Source organism: Cucurbita maxima, unplaced genomic scaffold (assembly GCF_002738345.1).
Source record: "Cucurbita maxima cultivar Rimu unplaced genomic scaffold, Cmax_1.0 Cma_Scf00048, whole genome shotgun sequence".
In the NCBI taxonomy this organism is placed as follows: domain Eukaryota; kingdom Viridiplantae; phylum Streptophyta; class Magnoliopsida; order Cucurbitales; family Cucurbitaceae; genus Cucurbita; species Cucurbita maxima.
The window spans coordinates 147,393-159,251 of NW_019272064.1; the positions used below are offsets into that span (position 1 = coordinate 147,393).

General features: G+C 36.4%; 2 protein-coding genes and 1 pseudogene across 2 annotated transcripts; all 3 read right to left on the bottom strand.

Annotated features, from left to right (window-relative positions):
- Positions 1-1,075: 1,075 nt before the first annotated feature.
- On the bottom strand, positions 1,076-2,262 carry LOC111470968. Its single transcript, XM_023116633.1, has 2 exons — positions 2,247-2,262; positions 1,076-1,738 (listed from the first exon to the last, which is right to left on the bottom strand). Exons 1-2 carry the CDS (start codon positions 2,260-2,262, stop codon positions 1,104-1,106), a joined length of 651 nt encoding a protein of 216 aa, XP_022972401.1. The 3' UTR covers positions 1,076-1,103.
- Positions 2,263-4,587: 2,325 nt separating this feature from the next.
- LOC111471080 (polyol transporter 5-like) lies at positions 4,588-6,572 on the bottom strand. Its single transcript, XM_023116769.1, has 3 exons — positions 6,342-6,572; positions 5,906-6,252; positions 4,588-5,830 (listed from the first exon to the last, which is right to left on the bottom strand). Exons 1-3 carry the CDS (start codon positions 6,490-6,492, stop codon positions 4,805-4,807), a joined length of 1,524 nt encoding a protein of 507 aa, XP_022972537.1. The 5' UTR covers positions 6,493-6,572; the 3' UTR covers positions 4,588-4,804.
- A 2,761-nt stretch (positions 6,573-9,333) lies between these two features.
- LOC111470969 lies at positions 9,334-10,704 on the bottom strand (annotated as a pseudogene).
- Positions 10,705-11,859: the final 1,155 nt, after the last annotated feature.

The window sequence follows — 11,859 nt, forward strand, 5'->3', positions numbered from 1 at the left end:
ATTTGATTAAAGGTAGAATAGATGATTTTTTTTTAAAATATATATATATATATATTATAGAAAACTATAATTTCATTTGATTCTCTTTAATTATAATGAATAATAGTTAGAAAGATTTTACAAAGACTTTTTCAACATTCTTAATCATTATTGTTCTCTCAATACAATAGTTATAGAAAAAGTGGGTCGTTTTATCCCTCAAGGACTTTGGTTGACTTCCGCTTTACTAATGACTAAATCTGCTTCATTGAAACCCATATTACAACGAGCATTTGCTTCTGCCGAATAAACCAAATCAAAAATAGGATAACATGCTCGATAAGGCATGAGTTTGAGTATTACCGTAGTAGAAACAGCCACAAATCTAATCACTTACTCTTAGTGCTTCCCATTTCAAAATTTATAAATTCATCTTTAATTACATTTAACTAAATTTAACTAAATTTTTATTTCCAACTAATATAAATTAACTAATTAAACAAACACCATAATCCCTAAACCATAGCCTACTTTTTAGAAATTTACCCTAACTAAATTTTTATTTCCAACTAATATAAATAACTAATTAAACAAACACAATTCACTCTCCATCCCATAATAGTGTTTAGACCAACAGACTCTCTACACTGGTACGATCTTGTCCACTGGTACGATCTTGTCCACTGGTACGATCTTGTCCACTGGTACGATCTTGTCAAAAAAGTTCATACCAATATTGAGAGGATTCATTGATTATGAACTATAAACTCATGATCATTCAGTATGAACTATAAACTCATGATCATTCATTATGAACTATAAACTCCTCATGATCATTCAGTATGAACTATAAACTCCTCATGATCATTCAGTATGAACTATAAACTCCCCATGATCATTCAGTATGAACTATAAACTCATGATTCCCAAAAGGCCTCGTACCAATAGAGAGATGATTCATTGATTATAAACTCATGAACATTCCTCCCTAAATTAGCGGATGTGGTGTGGGACTTTCATCATCCAACAAATAGAACATCATACCCAAAATAAATAAATAAAAGAATAACAAATTGAAAGCATAAAGTGATATAAGTGAAACAAAATAAACTCAAAATTGATACTCAAATTCGACTGAAACGGCCAGAAGGATCAATTTGGCGGCACAAAGTGATGTAAGTGAGATAAACAAGACGATCCTTTGAACCTGTTCGATGATTCTTCGTGTAACTGCAAAAGTACTTCAAATGATTCAGTTTCAAAGCTCCAACCATTTCCCCCAAAAGCAAGAACACCCAATTGATCTTCTCCCATTCCTTTGGAATCACCGGCTTCACTCCTTTTTCCGCCCCGCAAAACCGACACGTCGGATAGTTCGGCTGCATCCACTTCTTTGGCGCCCGGTCCCGGAACGACTCCATGTTGTGCTCTACGAAGCTCCCAATCTCGTTAAACTTCGAAACAACGTTGTATTCGATCTCGTAAATTCTCCGACATTGCTGGCACTTGACATCCCCGGTGATCGTCAGGATTTGGTTCAATGTCAAATAGTGTAGCGTATGAACCACCGCTATTCGGTCCGTCGACCATGGATATGGTGGCTCGATCGGCCCCGTCGTTGGAGAATTACACTTCCTACGGCGGAGAGATGTTTGACGGACTCCTAAAATGTTGGGGGTTCTCAATGAGGATAGTAAGTGTAGCTCGTAGGCTGCAGCGGCGGCAGCCACCGTGGCGGCGGCGGTGGTGGTGGCGGTGGCGGCGGCGGCGGCGGTAGTGGCGGCGGTGGCGGCGGACGGGAGGGCAAGAGAGAGTTGAAGGTCCATTTTTTGGGAGAGATTATGATTTGTTGTGTTAGTTCATAGTTGGTTTATAATGAGAAGAAAAACAAAGAATCCAGAGAAAATAATGGAGGGTTAGTTATGATGTACTAGCTTTCTCTACCCTGAACCGTTGGATCTATTATATTTATGACGTGGCTTTCTATCCACCGTTGGATTGGATGCTCCAAATCTATCTAGTTTTCAATGACAGCTGGATAAATTGCTGACGTGGCAGCAAATTCAGAATCGGATTTTTTTTTTTAATTTTATTTTTACATTTTCTTGTTAGAGAGAAAATAAATTATTTATTTGTTGATACAAATTCAAAATAATTATATCAAAAAAAAAAAAAAAAAAAAAAAAGAAATCGAAAATCCATTAATTACCTCAACTCAAAGAATTTATTAACAGCTTTGATTGAGTTAACAGGATTCTACCAATCACCGAGACTCTTGAACATCTTGTAATAGCCCAAAATAAATAAATAAATAAATAAATAAAAATGCTTACTTAAAAATAATAAAATAAAATAAAATAAAACTTATTGAACTCTCTCAGCTAACCTCTTATTCCAATTCCTTCCTCTCTCCTCAAATAAATAAATAAAAATGCTTATTTAAAAATAAAAAATAAAATAAAACAAAATTTACCGACCTCTCTCCGCTAACCTCTCATCCCAATCTCATCCTCTCTCCACAACCGCTGTACAATATCACAGTTTGTACACAAATAAAGTGTAAGATTTGAGAAAAAGTAAAATGACTCTCAGATGCTACTGTAAAATCCTATTTCAGATTCCCTTTTCCATATAATTATAGTTATAAAAAATTAATTTAGGATCAGATCTTCTCTTTTATCCCATATTTTATCAGATCATGCAATAATCAAATCTTATTTTTCATCTATCCAATGATTAGATTTTTGCTGTCAGTTAAATAAATCTATAAGATTGGTCAAACCATCAATCAAAATTAGCCAATAATATCTGTTTAGAAAGAAGAGTAATGTCTGTTTAGAGAAATTTACACAATCATAAGTGAGGAGGGAAGATTGAGGAAAGAAATATCATAGGACAATCAAAGCCATTAAATTTCGTCGAGTAACAATATATTCACTGCAACAGTAATAATAAAAAACAAGATATTTAGTGAAAATAGCATTTTATATATATATATATATACACTTCAAAACTTTTAACAATAGATCAATGTAGATTAGAGATAATTTTATAGGGCTCGAACTTGAAACTGATGTTATAGGCTCACATAGGTTGACTTGGATTTTAATGGACGGAATCGAACTTTCATTAAGGATATATTCGTGACAACGACTTCAGCTAAACAGATAAGTGGTCTTACTATCGACATGTTTATATTTGATGTTGACACATGCCTGTGGTTCTGCATGTGTCATATATACTGATATGTGTGAATTATTTGTTAATCAGTATGCTTATATTATGTTTATGTTTATGTTATGTTATAATATGTGAATTATATGATAATAATTGTGGTACGATGTGTTCAAGGATATGTTTGAGATAGGATACGAGAAGGATGCATAAAACGAAATGTAAGGATAGGAGTAAGATACGTTCATGAAACATTAACGTTAGGTTACATACTGGAGTGCTATGGATAGGAGAGATTAATGAAAGAATATGGTTAGGATATGGGTAGAAAGGGATAAGTTTGTGATAGATAGAACGCTAGCGTTAGGATACGTTCCTGTGATAATATGACTAAGGTACATTCACATAACGATATGACTATGATAGGTATAAGAATGTTAAAGCTATGATAAGTTAGGAAACGATATGACCACGAAATGTTTACGATATATTGTGATGTGATGTGTTATGTTTAGATTGTTTTGTGTGATCATTGAGGTAATTGTTGTATGAATTGCACGTTATGAAATGACATGTTAAAAGCATGGAGCGTTATGTTATGTTTTCTAAATTGCATGCATACAACGTGTTATGAATGACATGATATCACGATAAATGAAATGAAATGTAACCCCGTTATGATTATGTATGATACGTAGACTGAAAAAAATGAGAAATGACATGTTAAGCATGAAAGATGATAGCGGGGTTATATTCATTAATGATAAAAGTAGAAATATTTGGGACCTCATGCATTATGTGTGCTCATGCATTTGGGGGATACCCATATTCCATCACGAGGGTACGGACGTGTACATCCAATGGCAGGACAATAATCATTATGTTTTGCATAGTGTTACTGTGACGGGTACTAGATCTAACGAGTGTTTAGCCTAAGGAGCTCCTAGAGTATGCTCGGCCGACATGGAAAGTAGCCCAGTGGTGTGCGAACTAACTGGTTGCATTTAACCCCAATAATGGGGTCACTTACTGAGTATTTTTTTTAAATACTCAAGTCATGTGCTACTACATTTTTTAGGTTAAGGCAAGACATTCTTGTACGGCTGACGACGACATCGCAACTTGAGACCATGACATAGGATAGTGGTATTTATTTTCTTAGACTTAGGCTAGAATAAGATGTTTTTAACTTAAACGCTTGTTTAGATTATTTCGGGTCTTTTGTGTGTTGTTTTAAAGATATTTTGGAAACATGTAAGTCCATGACTGTGTTTTAAGATAAAGGATATGTTTTATGGAATTTAAATGAAATCTACAGCATTCAATGTTTATGATATGTATACAGTAGCAACCTTAAATTAAGTAGAAAATTTCGAGTCGTTACATCGAGAGTGAAATAAAATAGCCTATCAGTTGACATTATCAACAGTGTGATTCGAATGTGGCACATGGAGCATCCTCCATCATCACTTTCTTAAACGTCCATTTATCTTAACATCGAGAGTTCGGTATGTTTTATTTTCCTAAAAAACCCTATGTGAATGATATCACCTTAAAGTCGACATGAACCATTATAAGAACGTAGCATATATATTTTAGAACATCGTATTAAACAATTTTACAATTTTACCCTTCAAACTAAATAATTATTTTACTCATGGTCCGAGAATTTCCATAGTAAATTACCAAAAAGCCCCTCTACATTTTCCAAATCCATGCCACGTGTCTCCGGGAACACCACGTAAAAAAACGCCCACCCTACCATTGCAATGCCGGCGTAGAGGAAGAACGCGCCACCAATTGTAATTGCACGATACAGGGACAAAAACGTCATTGTCACGACTGCGCCCGATAACCTATTCATGACAAGCCCCACGCTCACACCTCGAGCGCGTAGCTTCAATGGGAAAAACTCCGAGCTGACGTAGCACATGGGTCCCATTCCAATTGAGTAAAACGCCACGTCGGATAACACCATTGCACTGCACAGCCCCACCGTCCACGTCATTCGCTCGTCTGACTGTTCGATAATCGTGAGCGTCGTCCCTAAAATAATTAGCGAAATTGTTTTGCCGGCGATGCTCGTCAGAATCAACGGCCGCCGTCCGATCCGGTCGAACAAGAAGGTGGCGATTAAGACAGAGAGTGTCTTCGTCAACCCAACAGCCGCCGTGGCGAGAAGCTTGTGGTCGGAGGACGAGATTCCGGCCTTCTCGAAGATTCTGGGACTGTACAAAACGACGGCGTCCATGCCAGTGGATTCCAGGAAGAAATGGAGACCAACGACGGTTATCATGATGTGGCGGACAGCCGCCGTCGGGTGGAGGAAGAGCTCCTTCCAAACGCCGCTGCCGTGGTTGCTCTGTTTTGGGATTTGAACGACGTCGTCATCACAACTCGCCGGAATTCCGACAACTTTTTTTATGTCGGCAAGGCGCTGTAGAGATTCTTCAATGGAATCTGAGGTTCTGATGAGGACTTGCTTGGCTTCACCGACACGGCCTTGTAAAATCAACCACCGGGGAGATTCCGGCATTATGAGAATCGCGACGGCAGCCAAGAACACCGACGGAATTAACCCGATTCCGAGCATAAATCGCCACCCCAGATGAACAGGGAGCTTGGAGAATGCGTAATTCGAAACGTATCCCAATAAAATTCCGAAATTAACGAACACCTGTAACAATCGACAAAAATGGCTTCAAAATAATGAAATCTAGATTGAAAAAAACAGATGATTCAGAGTAGAAACCTCCGGGAAAGTGGAGAAGCAGCCGCGAGAGGATGCTGGAGAAACCTCGACGGTGTAGACAGAGGCAATCAACGGGGCAAATCCCATGCCGGCGCCGGCGAAGAATCTTCCAAACATCAGAAAGGCGTAATTTGGGGCAAACCCCATGAGAACAGCTCCGACGAAGAGGAACCCAGAAGCCCCTACAATGGTGTACCGGCGGCCGATCCAATCGGAGGTTCTGCCAGCGGCGGCGGCACCGACAATTGCATAGAGGTTAATAACTCCGACAAGGACCTCCACTTGAACATCAGAGATCTTGAAATCGTCTTTAATGAATATTACAGCTCCACTCATTACACCTATATCTGTTTGAACCAGCAGAAATTTGCAGAAATAAAGAAGATGAAAATGGAAACGAACACAAAGCGATGAAAATGGAAGCTAAATTTCTGACCATAACCAACCAAAACGGAAGCCATGGAAGCGATGACTGCACAGAGTAAAGCAAAGTAGTTTCTTCTGGGCTTGTGGGGACGACGGAGTGGTTTAATTAAGGGACTCTGGAGGCCGGAAGTTGCAGAAATCTCATCATTCCGGCCGCCCATTCTCGGTGGCGAAATGAATTGTTCAGTGCGAAGGCCGATGTCTGAGTACTAAACAGACCTTCAGCTTTGCCGATGCCAATAGAGCCTATAAAAACTGTGGACCCCACTCCCCCGCGCATTTAATTCAGTATATTATTGTTCAAGAAAATGTATATTTTTAGAACAATTGATGTCGAATTTATTTTTAATTTTTAAAAAATATATTTTTGTTATATATATATATATATATATATATTTTTTTTTTTTTCATACTTATTTATTTATTTATTTATTTTATAACAACTTTTAAAAATAATTTTTACCTAATTTTTCAAATCATTACCTTGCCAATTTTAATTTAATATTTAAAAATAAATAAATTCATGCAAATTAACATTTTATTTTAATTAAAAATAAATTTATTTTATAATAAGAGTTATTTGAGTTGAAAAAATTAATAATTGGGTTTCAAAACAACTCAATCCCACTATTTAAACTACCTTTTCAATTTTTTTTTAATACATTTTATAATTTATTAATTAAAAAGGAAATGCATAAAAAAGATATTAGATTTAATTTGTAAACCTTAATTTTATAAATATTTAATATATTAACAATCTAAATAATATAAATAAAAATATAATTTATAGTTTATTGATACTAACCTAATAGCATATCTCAATTAATGTCAATTATTGATATTAAGATTGGTAGAAAATAATAAATTTTTTGAAATTATTATGTACATAATTTCAATGTGGTCCTACGTACACCGTCACCTGCTCCCTAAAATTCAAAAGACCCACGTGATTAATTACTCACGACTAATTTCATTAAAATTATGGAATTGGTAGAAATTTCTCTTGATTTGAATTATAATCTTTGTCTCTGGTTAACGAAACATTATATTATATTTTTATTTATCAAATATTATTGGATGTGTTTTAAGTAAATTATATAAAAAAAAATACAAATTATACCCTAAAAAGACTCTTTGAAATATTTTTTTTAAGTAATTATATGAATAGTTAATCAGACTAATTCAAACTACACCATCTAAACTATAAATGTTAAATTGAGTTTTTTTTTCTGTATTTTTAGAAAATTGAAAATTTAGCTCGATTTGCAGGCTGATTTTTTATTTATTTTTTATTTTTTTATTATCCGTTCAGCCAACCCGAAAATAGGGTTACAACCTAGCAATATCCTACCTTTTCTTTAAGAAAATTTAAAATATTAAACTTTATAATAGATAGGAATGATTTAATGTTTTAATTTATGATATTTTAATTATTAATATAATAGATATTATGAGTAATTATAATTTTTTAAAATAATTAAAAAATCCAACAATTAAATCCATAACATTATTAGTTTAAAAGTAGTGTTTTGATTTTTTAATTTTTTAAACAATATTTGTGTTTTTTATTTGTTAGTCAAATATATATTTGTGTTCATTTGTTTTTGGTTCTATTGAGTTATTCCGCAAGGTCGACTCGAATAACTTGACCTTGAGTAGAGTCGGTGGGCCTAACGTCTTCGTCCTCGCTAGCACTCCGCTCGGTATCGGCTCTGATACCATTTATAACAGATTAAGTCCACCGCTAGCATATATTATCTGCTTTGACTCATTACATACCGTCGTCAGTCTCACAATTTTAAAACGCGTTTATTAGGGAGAGGTTTACACACTTTTGTTTCCCTCTCCAACTAATGTGGGATCTCACATATTGTCATTCCAACTTTTGAATGACTACATTCGAGTACGAGTGAAATCCCGTATAATGTTATATGAACCTGTCACAATATCTCACGCTCAAATGTGTGAATAAATATGAAATTATTATTACTCAAAGAGAATTATACAGAGACAACTGAAATAATGAACTGGTGTACTGTTGCTTGTGCTTTACTGAGCCGATTGCTTCTAAATAAATCCTATAAATAACCCCTACAAAGACTCTACTGAAATAAACTATTAAGGTTGACTGCTAATAAAGATGAATAGCTTAACAGGTGACTAATTCCATCTAATAATAAGTTGCACTAATTTTGACACCCTCCCTTAGTGCAAGCTTATTTCTCAATAACTTCAACAGTTTTATGAAAAAATTCAACTTGGAGCAACCGTATGTCTGTCTGCCTATGGACTTCCATTGTCTCATTGGATCCTTGACTAGGGACATATATGGCCCTCAACAATTTGATATACCTGACTGCATCAAATTTTCTGATCTAAGTGCCACACTCGTTCACAGGTTGCCATACAAAGGTATCACATACCACCCGCTTTCTCTTTTCAAGGGGACCTGTGCAAATGGGAGCAAGAGTGGCGAGAAACAATCCCAAGTTCACGTAAAGTCCACCCAAATTATACAAAGCATCTATAATCACAGTGAACATCAGCATAATCTGGTTTTATGAGTATGCCCTCTTCTAAAGCCTTAACAATAGCCCTATATTCCCCTACTCCGAATAAAGCACTCCCCAGCAATTTCAAAGCTCTAAAATGGGTAGGACAAAGAATCTCTGCCGCCTCCAATACCAACAAAAACTCTTCCTTTGCCTCTTTGTATTTTCCAAGAACATACAAGTAGTTCCTAGCTCTAAAAAGCGGCCTCACGTTAGTAGGTTGCAGCTCACAAGCCCTCTTGAAGCTAACAAGAGCCTCCTTGAAGAGTTGGTGTTCATATAAAACCCTACCAATTGTCATATGCCCATCAAAAGCCTCCTCTCTGGACCGCGCTCGATTTGCTCGGGTTCTCAAAACCCCCAATTCCTTGAGAACCGAAGCATAGTCATGGCCGGACTCTTCCCAGAAAACCCTCTTCTCAGAAAGCTCCGAAGACGTCCCCAATTCTCTCAACCAGCTTGCATAGAATAGGCATTGAAATTGTCCGCCCCTTTCCTATGAATTTCCTCACATATTAAGAGGTTCAAAGTATCAAATTTCTCACAAGATAAATTCGAATACTTACCGACTCTCAAAATCCTTCCTCAGTTTTAATTGTATAACCTCTCCTCAACAAATGCTAACGTGCCAGGAACTCCTTCAACATTGCCAAATATGTCATTCACTACCAGAACTAGATCACAAAATAGCATAATAAAGAACAACAGACCCAGAAAATTAATATTGGAAACCTTCTTAGTTCTTCTCACAACCTTCTTACTCTCATTCTTTTTACTCCTAGCCGGAGGAGGAGGCTGACACATACCACTGCCACTCAACTGTTGTCTCAGGCCTGCATTCTCAGTCATCACATATGATATCTTACTATTCAATTCAGCAATGGTTGAATGCATACTTCTCAATTTATCCTCAAACTCCTCCACATAATGCTTTTTCCTCTGTCGGGAAAGTTGCGCACTCTCTCTATTCCTCATCAACCTCGCCTTCCTCTTCTCTTCATCCTCATTTAGAGAACAGGAACTCAATTGGGGATTGATACTTTCTAATCTCAAATCCGGGTTTCCTTCATCCAGGTCTTTCTTCCTCTTCGTCATGCAAATTTTTCCTATTTCCTCTGATTTAATCTTCTGATCGACAATGACATCGTAATACTCTGCATTAGAAGATGGGCAATTCATTCCCTCAAAGACGCCAGAATCGAAATTTTCAGAACTTGAGTCGTGATACGACATTGGCTCGCTTGAGAATTCATGATCACTACCACCGCCACCATGCTATGGGGAAGGACAATTGACAATCCTCAGACTCTTTGAGTCCCATCCACCAGAATGGATCGAAAAACACTCACTACCTGCGATTCTTAATACAGAAGATTGATAGTTTAGAAACTCACCTTCATTAGGGGACTGCTTGCATGAAACCGCAGAGCTTTCGGATCCTGGAGAGCATGCAAAGCTGTAAGCATGAACAGCAGCACCCCCAGAAGCTTCTTGGTCAGCCTGCAAGTCCAACAAATTGGTAGTTTGATCCAAATCTTCGGAGATGAGGAAATCGTCAGCCTCAAAGGAAAGGGAAGGACCGTCAAGATCGCCAAAGGTTAGCTCGAAATCATCATTTTCGTCGAATCCCAAATCCAAGGCCATGAAATAAACAGAAGGGTCACCAGGGGCGGCATAATTGACATCATCATCTGTAAAAACATCATCTTGATGTACAACGTTTGTTGGCTGGTCAAGAACCTCAGTGGTTAAGAAGTATTCCCAAATTGGATCGGAAGAATTTTTACTTTCATGTACAGCATTTGTTTCGAATTCTTGCATTTTGACTCGGTAATTTGGCTTAATATGGATTGGCTTTCCACAACGATGACACACCACTTTCACCTGATCATCTCGTTTAAAATGGCCAGATTTTTCACACCTGTAGCAAGCTTTAAATGACTTCTTTGATGACTCCTCACTTTTGAACCGATTCCCATTGGTTGATGAAGGCTTTGAAGGATAATTTTGACTCCTTTGATCTTTGACATACAACACATCTTCTGACTTTGGGAAAACTCGTTGGTGATAGAAGATTCTCCTTCTATTGAGGAAACAAAAGGCATAAATTATTTTCGTAATCCACAAATAAGATAACGCCGTAATCGAGGATCACTCACTAGCTCTCAGCATCTAATTCTAAAACTTCAGAACATAGATTTTTTACTTTCAAGAAATATTCTTCAATAGAAAAATTACCTTGAGTTACCACAGCCAGTTCATTCTCTACAAATTGCAATCGAGTTGTATTTTTCTTAGTGAACAACTTTTTGAAGGGTTTCCCACACTTGCTTTGGTGACTTTAAATTACGAACATGATCAATATATTTCTTGCTAATAAGAGTTCGCAAGGTAAATAAGACTTTTCCATATTTGATCTTCCATTTTCCTACACTTGCTTGGGTGACTTTAAATCACGAACATGATCAATATATTCCTTGCTAATAAGAGTTCGCGAGGTAAATAAACTTTTCCACATTTGATCTTCCATTTTCGGCGTAATTCAGCATTCTGTGGAGTGTCCGCTGGCATGTCTGTGATCCTCTTCAATTAAATCTCACAAATCTTGTTCCTGTAGATAAGCTTCCATACATAACTTCCAATAATTGTAATTATAGCCAACCAGCTTTTCCATAGCTACACCCATAGAAGCACTTCCACCATTCATCTCGTTGAGCAATAATTTCAACCGTATCAACCTGACTCTGATACCAACTGTAACAATATCTCACGCTCAAAGGTGTGAATAAATATGAAATTATTATTACTCAAAGAGAATAATATAGAGACAACTGAAATAATGAACAGCTTTGATGTGCTTGTGTTTTACTAAGACGAGAGCTCCTGTTTAAAAGGAAATAAATCCTATAAATAGCTACTACGAAGACTCTATTGAAATAAACTATTCACATTGTGTTGCACTAATTTTGACACCGT

Excerpts from the sequence above, each read along its gene's own strand:
- LOC111471080 (XM_023116769.1), bottom strand. The coding sequence starts at position 6,492 with ATGGGCGGCCGGAATGATGAGATTTCTGCAACTTCCGGCCTCCAGAGT. Across the intron at positions 6,253-6,341 it reads TTCCGTTTTGGTTGGTTATG|ATATAGGTGTAATGAGTGGA; the intron begins GTCAGAAATTTA and ends TGGTTCAAACAG. Across the intron at positions 5,831-5,905 it reads GCTTCTCCACTTTCCCGGAG|GTGTTCGTTAATTTCGGAAT; the intron begins GTTTCTACTCTG and ends CGATTGTTACAG.